Source organism: Nilaparvata lugens, chromosome 13 (assembly GCF_014356525.2).
Source record: "Nilaparvata lugens isolate BPH chromosome 13, ASM1435652v1, whole genome shotgun sequence".
Classification (NCBI taxonomy): Eukaryota; Metazoa; Arthropoda; class Insecta; order Hemiptera; family Delphacidae; genus Nilaparvata; species Nilaparvata lugens.
In genome coordinates, this window is record NC_052516.1 from 20,878,556 (window position 1) to 20,892,148 (window position 13,593).

The 13,593-nt window shown below is 31.0% G+C and overlaps 1 protein-coding gene across 1 annotated transcript in view; it reads left to right on the forward strand.

The window, feature by feature from the left end:
* Positions 1-13,593, forward strand: part of LOC111053469 — a 169,526-nt gene extending 155,933 nt beyond the window's left edge. The window contains exons 9-11 of the mRNA XM_039440061.1: positions 5,626-5,848; positions 7,068-7,278; positions 10,439-13,593. Coding sequence (XP_039295995.1) covers positions 5,626-5,848; positions 7,068-7,260 — 416 coding nt within the window. The 3' untranslated portion in view covers positions 7,261-7,278; positions 10,439-13,593. The remainder of the gene's footprint in view (positions 1-5,625; positions 5,849-7,067; positions 7,279-10,438) is intronic.

Genomic DNA, 13,593 nt, shown 5'->3' on the forward strand with positions numbered 1-13,593 from the left:
GAAACTGTGTAGTGAATCAAACGTTGCTATGGGAATAGGCTCTATATTCTTGTGCGGAAATTGATGTATTTGACTTTCAAGTTGTACTATGTTTTGATTTATATCAGAATTTGGGTGAGCTATTTCATGAATTTGCGAAGTGTTTTGTGCTGGTAGGTTATCTATTCTTTCGTTTAACTCACAAGTGACAGTATCTATTTTTGCTGTTAAATCGGTTGTAATTAGTTCTTGATTTTCAGCGGTAGATGCTGATATTGTGTCCGCAGTTTCCTTACCCGTTCTTACCGATGTATCCTTCAATGATTCCCGCATTTCCTTCATTTCCGCCTTCAAGTCCTTCATTGCCATGGTCATTGTTTTTTCTAAACTATTAGAAAATGACTTGATCATCCCCTCTACTATAACCCTTCTTATTGCTTCTTGGGAGACATTTAACGGTTTATTACTGTTCACAGGATTCTTGGCGGTGATTGAAGAGATCTGGGCGTTGGACTCCATCGCGCCCCCCTCAGCGTCGATCTCCGCTACTATCGCCGTCTGCAGTGTGTCTGCTACCTTACTTTGCGTGGACGAAAAGAGACTCATATTATAAAAATGGATTAAGTGTCAAGTGTTTGTTAAAAAAGTGAAAGTTTTGGCCAACAAGGCATTAATAAGGACACAAATGAGGATAGGCCTATGGACATTACAAGCCAGGTAACCTATTTATTACTTAAGCTCTTATAATATAATAATACTATTCATTGATTTCTGACTAGCAGTTTAGGCCCATAAAATATAATAGCTCTCTCTATAAAATATATTTTCTATAATAATAATATAAAATTTTCTTTAAAACATATAATTTCTCTTTATTTAAAGCTATTGATTCCCCAAAAAGTAATACAAATTTTCCTTCGCCAGTTTTCCTCACAACTCGTATAAGTTATCTATAATTTTCAATATGGTTATTGACTTAATTTCAAATAATTATTCGATGAGCTTGGCTCTCATCATCAGTCCCACGTTGGTACGACATGTCTTTCTGTCACGTTATTATTTATATTTAAATAACGATTAGCCTCCTGCTTGGCATCAGTCGGTAAAGCATGAGATTTGGTATAATTAGGTCGTGGTTTTCTAATAGTATTCAGTCTTAAAAAAAATCTTGATAGGCCTAGATATGGGCTTCTCCTATAACTCTTGTAATTCAATAAATAATAAGTATATATAAAAATGATACTTATACTATAGAGATGAGGAATAAAAAATAAATTGCACACCATGAAAATTTCACACATATATTACACAAATAATGCAAAGATCAATCGAGGCAAAAAATATATATAGAGCGATAAAAAATATAATATAAAAAATAGAACAATATTTGAAATCAATAAAAATATCACAGGCTAAACTTTATATTCTAGATTTGTGGCACGAATCATTACCATGTGCCTTTATCTTGAAATCATATGCATTCTTTGGCATGTAGCTGTGACATGTACTTGCTAATACTTGTCGGCTTGGATAATTCAATCAAAAATATGTGCTCTAAGATCAGCTTGATAAATTAGCCACTAATAATCCAAATATATATATATATATAAATCTCTAGTATTTAGTAGATTTATTTGTATCGAATATATATTTTCATCTCAGGGTGCAAGATTCGGCACCTGACGGAATAGGTAGAGCCATTCATCTAGTGAATTAGAACTATGATAAATTATCGCAAATTGTATTGCAAAAAATTAAATATTGTATGCATACGTTTGATAGCCTAGATTTCGTACTTCTTTGATTAAATAGAAATTTCTAAAATATTGATCTATATTTTTCTTTCAATTAAATACCTTTAATACTAATTTTTACTTGCGCAAGTATTACTCTTATTAATTTCTCAATTTATAATAACCCTTTCGGCGAGCTAGCTTTGATCATCAGATTAATTCGAAGCACTAGGGCGCCCATCACTAAATTCAAATTTAATCACTCACGTGTCGAAAATCTTCTTGTAAGCCGCCGATGTCGATCCAACTCCATGTGGTCCGGGAATATGGTAGCCGGAATCGTCTCCTCCAGGGGTTATAAATTTAATAAAAAAATGAAAAATGACTTCTGCTTCACAATAGCATCACGAAGTCTTTTAAGAAATTTAATAATTTACTTTAACTTTAATTTTTTACAAAATTATTAATAAGGTACTTCGCTCTAAAATATTTGGGGTCCTCTTATGGTGGCATCTGGCTGGCGAGTGCTGGTTCTTCCTTTTCAAGTTTTACAGATCCTCTTTCCGACTTTCAAATTAGCATAAAATTTAAATATCCCAATCCTCCGCCATTAAATTCAAATAGATCTTACAAAAAATGCCAAAATATTGCTTAGATTATATGATTAATAATTTCTTTGCATTCGAGCCATATTGATAACATAGATTACACAAATTTTTACACAAAATCTACTACATTTATATAAATATATATAAATATTTTTGAATTGGCCTACAGTTGCCGCCTATTAACTGCCGTTTTACTATTGGTGCATGCAAATTTTATTAGGTATTCATGCGCCTGGTAACTCTTATTTCCTGAATACATTAAATTATTTTTATTTGGTTTTTTATTTATGCTCTTTGCATGCTAGTTAATATTCTATACATTAGTATTAATTCCATGCTACCTAATAATTAGCCACGTGGACGGGTGTTTTTTCACATTGCACACCATCCGAATGCAATAAAGCTCTGCCAAGGGGTTTTGGTCAGATTCTACGTTCTTCGGTTTGATCGATCTCTAGGTCACCGATCCGTGAATACATCTATATAACCTCAATCTTCAAATATTTTATAAATAATCTATTTATGAGTAATAAACTTCCTTCAAATCCTTTTTAAGTTCTTGTACCATTTAGCCAGAACAAGCTGATGCTATCTAATCTTGTTTATTATCTGCTTGGCGATATTAGCCAATTACTTTATTTTTAGACCTATTACTATTTCTGTTAGGGCTTTTTATCTACCCAGATTTAAATATGTTACATAGTACACAGTGATTGGTTGCTCAAACAATCAATAACATAACAAATTGTCATTGTGTTCGTGTTCCAAGTATTGTTCTTTTTTAATTTTTAATTAATGATGGATGAGTTAATATGTAAACTTATCGTTTGAATCATATCCATGCTTGACTCATTACGGTAATTTTGTAGCAATTATAATTGTAGAATTCCTTCTTCTTCAGTCATATTAAATAAATAAGTTTCAGTTTTCAATAAACAAACAGTAAAAACAATAAATAACTTATGGAAAAACATTATTGAAACGTTTACTATATGATTGATTACTATTAATATTTTTTTGCAATTGTGAAGGAAGAGTTTTGTTTGGATTCGTATTTGGAAATTGATCAATCTAATAGATTCAAAATTGTAGTAGATACATTTTTTGGACTCAAAATTGTGTACAAATTATCATTTAAGTTACGTAAGTAGCATAACCTTTAGACTGTGTATTCCAAATTAAGGTTTGAAGCAGTTTTGGGCAAATGTCTGTTGTTTTTACCTGAATTGTATTTGCATATGAATAAATAAATAAATAAATAAATAAATAAATAAATTACCTCACGCATATTCGTACGTCAGCTCACATAGCAGCCTACAATATATAAATTGTACCTACAATAATATTACTATTGTACTGAAAGAAGTAGCTGTTTGGAACTTGAAAATCCTCAGTGAAATTTTGTACGATGAATATTTAAATAATTAATTAAATTGTATATTTAATGAATTGGAGTAGCCTATCTTCACATCATTCTAAAATCTTATCTTCTGAACAGTAAACTTAAGGCTAGGCACACACCACGACACCAGTTAGTCAAGACAAGACATGATCAGACACAATACTTCATATGTTTGCTTATGTCTAATTGCAATGATTGCGTGTGTGTTGCGTCATAAGCAACTATGTGAAGTATTGTGTCTGATCATGTCTTATCTTGTCTTGACTAACTGGGTTGTGCCTAGCCTAATACTGTATACTATTATCAAGGATAGTATATAGCTATGTATACTATTCTATATATTATTCTATAATTAGTCTATATTCTATTCTTGCACTATTATCTCTCTTTGAATATTACTTCTGTCAGAATCATGGGCGTCGTAATGCCTCGTTATATCAAATTTACGTGGAGAATGTCTCCTTTCTATTGGTGGCTGGATCATTTTCGTCCAAACTATAGTTATTTTTTAATTAATGATTATTTAACAGGATTATGTTTGTCAATATCGAGACATTTTGAGCTGAAAAACATAAAATTTTCGACTTGCTAGAAGCTTTTTTGTTTCAAAAGATGAATGGGTGGTAAAAGCGAGAAAATGTCTCAGAATACTCATGTAGCTAAGGTGAACGTGATATTTTCGAGCTCAAAATTTAAGTGGTTTTATTATTTATTTTGTGAATTTAAAGTTTGTTTCATGTTTTTATGAATTTTTTACTACCGTATCAATCTATCCGAATTTAAAATTGTTTGTTTTAATCTAATATTGTTATTTTATTCTCAGATTGTGATTTGGTGTAGAAAATTGAAATGGACATAACCTATGTATAATATTTGGACAATTTGAAACTAAATTAGGAAATTGAAAAAGTTTTGGGCAATAGCCTGTTTTTTCTTTTCCTATCATTGTATTGTTTATGCTAACATAATAAATTTTAATAAAGTAATAGATTTTGTTCAGTGAATTTGCGGTTAAAACTATACGACAGTTATATCTTAGTTGCATAACAAATTACAGTTTTAAATACGAGCATAATTTCCCTCTAGCCGATGACATAAATTATAATCTTAGACCTAATACAATAAGAAAATATGAAATATATAACACTAACTCTGCTCTTCTTAGAAGGCAACTTTACTACATTAGCAGTAAATTCATAAATATACTAGAAAGTGAATTTCCACTTGATAATTTCCGAAATAATAAACACAGAAAAAGAGCCATAGAGGCATGGCTGAACTTGAATTATTTCCAATCGTTGACTTTTATACAATAATAAACTTCATATTATAAATTATATTTTCGAACACTTCATACGCTACATTCAAGTTTATATATTATATCTCTGATTTAGCTGATTTACGACTCACACTGGCGCACAAGGAATCTTCCTTTTGCCGGTGTTTTTGCCTCACCTACTGTATGTGAACATAAATTGAATCTTCATTTTATAACTATTATTTATAATATAAAGGATATAATTTCGTTATTATATCTTATTAAATAAATGTATGTATCTTGGTTTAAGTGCAGTAGCATATACTTATATTTATTTTTTGTAAAGTTTTTTGTATTTTGTTTTTGGCAAATAAAATTCATTCATTCATTCAAATTAATAAATAATTGAAAATTATTGAATAGATATTGATAATTGAATTTCCTTTCAATCGTTCAACCCTAGAACTTTTTTAGCACTACTGGGATATCGGGGATGATATTCTACATCCAATTCTGACGTTAAATTTAAAATTTGAGGAAGATGTAATTTTACACGATTTGGCAACGCTGTAATTTCTTTGAATGGGGAGCCAAGTCTCAACTTATTTTACACAAACTATAGTTGCAATATTGCTTTGTTTGCAGAATTAGCAGAGCTGTGCGACGAGGGGACAATAAGGCCGCCATGGCTGCTGTACCTGTGCATAGCGTTTGGCCTGATGTTCCTCATCATGCTCATCATCAACATCTTCCTGTGTAGTGCCATGACCTGCGCATGCGCACGCACCGAAGTCATCGAAAAGGAGCCGAGCATCATCGAGGACTATGATCCCTACAGGAGTTGGCATGGCTCACAGTATGGCTCAAGGTAATATTCAAACTCTTTAGTCGTTTATCGAAAAGAGAGACAACAATAATATTGAGGTGAAATTAAAACGATATTGTTAGTTCCATATAATTTATTTGAGCCAAACTTGAGTTTCAATTCACTAAGGTATCTTCTTCAGAGTTATCTTTGTTTATACTGAGAAAAATTGGATAGAGGAAATTTCCTCCAATTTCCTCAGTCTAACCAAAAGACCACTGAAGATGATATCTGAGTGCATTAAAACATAGAGAAACAATAGCGTAAGTAGATATCCCATGATATAGGGATAGGGCGTTTATGTCGCAACTTTTACTGTTATCTCAAGCCGATAGTTCATGTAATTCTTTACCGTGAAGCTGTGTGACACTGTTAGTCTCTCATATTGTGCCGTTCATACACTCTCACCCCAACAAAACTCGAAGCTTTTTTCGAGAAAGACAGCTTTGGACTTTGCCTGCTGTCTTCTCCCAATCATTAATTTATAATATAATGTTTTGTAATTGTCAATATAAATGAAAAAAAAAATTGTGAAGTGAAAAACTACAAGACTAACTTATTTCGGACTATGTGTAAACTTCTAAATTTGGAAGAGGAATAGCAAAAGGTTACCTTATTTTTTTCTTTCCCTATCATTTTGATGATGATGTACTTATTGTATTATTTATTTAGCGTATGGCAGATACACAACACATATAAAGCTCATGAGTCTCAAATGCCTTCATATACATTGTATATTTCCAATTTCTTTGAGATGCTGAGTAGTTTAGGTACTTATTGTATGAATGTGAATGAATATTACGTGGTTGTTGCGCGAGGTCTACTGTTAACAGAACTACTAGTATAATATAATGTCTGACTGTAATTTCTGACTGCTAATCGTTCTTTTTAGTAGCAAAAAGTGATTAAATAATAAGCAGTTCGCTATGGAAAACAATATTTATTTATTTATCATTTACAATCATATTGAAGAATAATATAATGTTTTGTAATAAATTGTCAATATAAATGAAAAAAAAAATTGTGAAGTGAGGAACTACAAGACTTCTAATTTCGGAATATGTGTAGCCTTATCTAAATTTGGGAGAGGAATAGCAAAAGGTTTTCTTATTTTTTCTCTCCCTATCATTTTGATGATGTACTTATTGTATAAATGTGAATGAATATTTTATGAACAAATATTTGTATGAGTGTGAATAAATATTTTTTGGTTGTTTGGTAGGTACTCGCTGAACGGTAAACCAGGCTACGTGTCTGGAGGTTCGACGATGAACTCGACCAGGTCGATATCGACCAACAGCGATCACTACGCGATTGTGCACTCGCGGCCTGGCTCAAGGTACTCGCCGCCCAACAAGCCCAGCCAGCGTAGTCCGGGCTCCAACCTCGGCTCACACTACTCGGGCAAAATGTAGGGCGCCGCACCATTATCAGTGAGTATTTAATTGTAGTTTATACAACTGTTTTATAATAAGGGTTTTGGAAAGGACCACTCGCGAAGTTAATAAAATAATACTTCTACAAAATGATTGTTGAAAACATCACTCTTCTCTACAAGACCATTAATCCTGCAATTAATGCAATTAATCATATGAAAATAAGCATAATATGTTCATTATTAAATAGTATCAACTTGTTTATCTATTTTCTACATTTCAACTTGAAAATGACCTAATTTATGGTCGAAACTAGTCGTAATATTCTAAATAATAAAGGGTACTACAAGTTTTCATATTGTTTTTATTAATTTGAAAATGCAATTATGTTAGGTTTAAACTGCCCGGACTGAGACAGCTTATAATATTGATTCTCACAGACCACGATCTCTTCAGTCAAGTAATGTTTTAAACAATCACCTGTAACTGACAGACGGACAATGTGCCTCGATTGAAAACTTCAAAAATGATATGTGTGTGATTCAAACTAGACTTTGACTTGCAGACCAAAAGCCAACTCACTCATGTTTGTATAACATGGTGATAAAATCATAATATAGCCTACAAGATGGAATGTGGCCTTCAAGATAAAACTCGCATTTTATCTTACACATTGAAAATCTCATTGCTTTATCATTACATCTTATAATCAAATCCGCGACTAAAATTCCCATCTCTCCAAATAATATTCAAATTAAATTCAAGAAAAATTAGACGGTTTAATGTGATGTATGACAGGGTCTTTAACGCACTAGTTAGATGTAGAATTAAGACACAAATGTGCGAGCGTAGCGATCGAACGCGTGTCTTGAACGTCTCACGAGTGCTTCAAAGACCTTATAAAACTTGTATACACTACTTTATCTACGACCATTCAAGCGAAAAAGGTCACATTGCTGACTTATACGGTTAGAAATCAACCAACTAGCCTATATGGTAAACATTGAGATAACAATAGGTGAAAAGCTACTGTTAGAGTGGATAGTAAACTTGAAATTAAAACTTGATATACTGAAAAAAGACAAAATGAAAACTTGATAACTTAGTAACTTGATGAATTGCAAACTTGATCTACTGATCAACTTGATAAACTGAAAACTTAACGAAATGAGAACTGGACAAAACTGAAATTGAAATTGAAATTGAAATTGAAATTGAAATTATTGCCAAAACAAAATTACAATATTACAATATATTAAGTTACAAAGTGTTAAACAAATAAGCAAAACTCAAACTTAATTATTAGATCAAAACTTAATTTATCTTTATTTTGGCGACTGCTGGCATAAGTAAGAACTTGAGAGCCAGCAGTGAGTTTACATTATTAGATTTAACAAGTTTAGCGCTTAACTAAAATTTGTAGAATACTTATTCTATTTGGCTTTTTAAATAATTATATATATATGATTGAACATCATCAAAAACTTACGAATAACTAAATAATACTTAAGAGTAACTAAATCTATTGTAGCGTTAATTTAAAAAAGAAATTCCTGTTTATTCACTCTTCCACAGTTTTGTGATATTTACCAGTTGGTTTTTCTATAATGAAATTTGACGGAACTAATTTGATGAAAAGATTACAGTAATAAAAGAATTGATGCCTACATGTAGTGAGCTTGATCAAAAGCATATTGTATCTATTGAAATGATTTACTCGCATATTGTAAGGGGTAGTGCGAGCTGAAAATAGAGAGTGATTCTTGTTTATGTAGAGTATTACGGTTTTCATGAACGTTTGCCTCAATGTTGGTACATCAAATTCAATAAAAATATCTCGGCTTGGGTACAAACGTGGTCTCCCTAGAGCTGCTCTTATAATATGTTTTTGGAGGACAAACAGTTTTCTCAAGTGCGTATCAAAAGCTCCACCCCACACCTCAATGATATATTGGAATAAGGAATGTGCATATGCAAAATAAATTTTTCTTATTATCTCCCTGTTTTTAATTTTATTTATTTTATAGAAAATATAGATGAGATATTTTAATTTTGAGCAGAGGTACTCTAAGTGAATGTTCCATTTGATATGGCGATCTACAAAAATACCAAGATATTTTATAGATTGCACTCTTTCTAAAGGTATATTTTCGTGGGCGACCTCATTCATTATTTGGGTGCCATTGTTATTTTTCTTTGATTTTTTTATAGAAAGTTCAAGATCTATTGATGGTTGACCAATTACGGTGGGTGAGAAAGTTATATATTTAGTTTTCTTTGCATTTAGGGTTAGTATATGATCTTCAAACCATTGTTGAACTATTTTCAAACCATTATTTGCAACTTTGAACGTTTCTTCCCATGTGTCTCCGCTAAAAATCAAAGTTGTATCGTCGGCGAAAGATAAAATAGTACAATTTTCAAGGTTTAATTTTAACAGGTCGTTTACATAGATGAGAAACAAAATCGGGGATAGTACTGTCCCTTGAGGAGTACCGAACTGAGAGGTGTAACTGATGTCTGTCTGTCCATTTAAAGTGAGATACTGTTTCCTATTCGACAAGTAACTTGAGAATAACTTATTCACAGAACCTCTTACACCCACCCTGTCCAGTTTATAGAGGAGTATGTTGTGAGGAACTGTATCAAAGGCCTTGGATAAGTCCATAAAAATAGCCAGTGTTTTTTTGTTTCTATTAAAGTTATCAAAAATTATATTGTTGAGATGGATTACCGCATCTTTGGTTGAACTATTTGCTTGGAAACCATATTGATTGTTGTCAATGATTTTATGTTTATCTAGGAAACTCATAAACATAAAATACTGAACATTAACTAAATACTAAACTAAAACTGAACATTTGGGGAGGAATTTTTCCTCCGTCTGTCTGTGTTTGTCTTAAGTCTAGTAATGATGGAGAATAGAAAAAATAAATCACCTTGATCTGTTATGTTTGATATCTTAATAAGAAAAATACAAAAATCTACTAATAGTTGACCCTGAAGAAGTAGGATAATAACGTTTTCAATTTTCAATCCAATGATACAAATAAGATTCTGAAAGAAAAAAATAAAAATTCAAGTAACCTTTTTTTGAATTGTACTTAAATTAATTAAAAAGGGTACTTAGTTGTTTATTATTTTCTTTCTATTTAAGAGTAGCCCTAACGAAAAAAGATAAATAAGATTTTATCTAATTTTGAAATTTGTTTTCCAGCTCATCGAATAAATTGAAGCCAGTACCAGCGACCATGATGTACGAATGAAGTTTGGCTCAATACTGACGAATGTCTGCGACGACGTTTGGACTTGTAACAAAAATAAACTAGACGTAAATTAATTTGCTGATGAGTGAGTGAGAGAATGATAATTCAATGTTGATTTGTTTAATACACTGCGTGTATGTGTGTGTGAAGAATGGTGCTGACCCAGTAATAATCTCCGTCCTCCACTTATTCTATAACTTTTGTAAAATATTTTATCGTTTGAGTGTTCAATTTTGGGAGTAATATTGTTATTTGTGTCAGTGTCTAAAATATTGCACTAATCAGTATTATTATTGGTCTTCCATATATTTCAGATTGTGATTATAAGGTACTTCATATTCAAAATCGGGGTTATTATATTTTTTATATAATTGAAGAGACTTGAGAAATTTTATAATTTATTTTTTATGTGAGAATACACATGAAAGACTAAAAAGGTGGCCTAAGTACCATAATTTATTCACATAAGTCTTAGAAATACAATTTCTCGAACCTCACATCAGAGTTGAGTAGATTTGGAATTCAATAAACGATTACTCGATTGAGTTATGAAAATAAACATTAACACGAATTAAAAATGGTTGAAAATATTAATTCGATAACAAAGAGAGGTTGTCTTCTTAGATTCTCCATTAAAGGTTTCTTCATGCGCTCCTTAGCGATGTCACCGTGTCGATCACGAGGTGTTGATTCATGGCCTGGGTAATGCTCGCAGACTTGTTGGCAGACTGTTTTCATTGTAATCTCTTTCAGATTACAATGTCTTTATAAGTTAAAGACATTGGTACTGATACGTTGTCTTTTCACGGATTTGCCTCACCAAGAATTATTTTTATGTATCCTTTTATTTCTTCGTCCTAGAAATACAATTTCTTGAACCTCACATCAGAGTTGAGTAGATTTGAAGTTCAATAAACGATTAACTCGCCTGAGTAATGAAAATAAACATAAACACGAACTAAAAAGAAGTAGAAGACGCCGCCATAGAGAAGGAAAGAAGAAGAAGAGGAAGAGCAAGTCCGTCGTCTTCTCACGGATGAAGAAATAAAAGGATTTATCAAAACAATTCTTGACGAGGCAAATCTGGAAGAGATTACAATGAAAACACTCTGCCAACAAGTCTGCGAGCATTACCCAGGCCTAGGACTTGTTCTCCCTCTTTTTCTTCCTTCTCTATGGCAGCGTCTTCTTCCTCTTCTCTCTAGTAACACGCATTAAAATGATAAAAGATATTATTCTGTAAATAAAGAATCTGAAACATTGTTATCCATTACTAGAGCTACTCTTAATGTTATTCATGATGACTGTCTATACAATGTTCATTTTATATTGACGAGCCCATTCAATTTGGCTTCTATAATGAATAAATAAACAAGGTGTTATCATAAGTTGTTTAAGCCTCTAAAGGTTCTATCATAAAACATTATAATTGTGTGATACTTCTGTAAAACATGATTCAATGAAAGACAAATATTAATTTTTTCCAATCTTTAATCGGTATAGTTTTTTATATTGTCAAATATTTTACATTTCTACCATTTTTGAGACGTATTTATTCACCAGATATACTCTACTTTAGTTTCGACTAAATTATTACCAAAATTGATTGAAGAGCAACCAAAGGTCATAATTGTTTTTATGGCTTGATTTTTCTTTTCATGACTGGAATAGATTAGGTCTATCTTCCTGAATTTGTGTTTTGTTTCTGCTGTACAAAACAATAAAACAAATTGTTGTATAAATTGTATTTCAACTTCCAATTTCAAGCATTAAAGACTGACTTTTTATTTTATAAAATTCAGATTACTAGTTTTGTATCTATTGTATCTACTATTGCGTGCTCCTCGCCCTTTTTCAGATTTAATTGACAAATGATGAGATTTTATGTGACCTGTATAGATTAGACTCAAAAACGGGTTTAAAAAGACATAATATGCAATATAAGATGAATTACATATTGTTCAAAATCACATTGTATGTAATTTATCATGTAAGTGCAATATCTGACGCTGATACTTTGTGTAATAAACATGTATGTAAGTACATAAAATGTATGTTTAGTATGTAAGAAATACGTGTGTCTAACACTGAAAATATACCATATTTTTATATTATTTAGAAATGTTTAGATGTCGGTAATAATACAGTATTTTGTAATCTTTTTTTTATTATGAGAGTATACAGAAAATATATGTATTCTAGACGATATAAACAATATATTGTACAGATAAATTTCAATGCAAGGTATCAAATTTATCATTTTAATAATCTGATACAATTTTTAAATTTTTAAGCCAAGTAAGATCATTCAAATGTGTTACATAGAATTTTAAACGTTACGGTACTAGAAAACTTTTCTTACATAGCTTTACTCCAATAATATTCTGCAATGATCCTTCAAGTTTTCTCTAGGTTTCTTTTCAAATTCATATAGTTTTAAATTGCCTGATAAAAATGTGCAGAAACTTTTTAGTAAACTATATTTTTCGAGTTTGTTTTAGTTTCTTTCAAGATTGTGCTATTTTCAAATTCTTTTATTTTCTGACCATAATTAATAATTATCTAATTATATGCTATGGTTGTTTTTATGTTGTGAACTTCAGTAATAATTATCTAAATATTAGAATAACATAGTAAATAACTAATTCAACACTACTATCATCCAAATCAACGATGGACCCAAATTTTTATCTTACATCCACTACTACATAACTTACCAACTAAAAAATATATTTCATAAAATATCTTTTTTAATATATATTTCTTAAAAATAGGTAGTGTCTTTATGATATAGTACTGTATTGTATAGTAAAATATCATATCCTTACAGGTAATCTTTTATCCAGATAGGTAATATTAATTGAATTAGCTCAAATATTTTTTGGATTAAGTTATCGATTCTAGTTATTTGTACTTAGTTGATTACTGTAATGTAATAAGTGGTAAAATTCAGTTAGCCACTACGGTAGCCTACATGTTGAACGATGTACATTCCAACACTAAAATAATATTATTGTAATAAATCTAGTTGGTAATATTGTAAGTAATGACATTTGTTTACATGAATAATGTATGTTGAATTGATAATGAATTGTTTACTAATTAA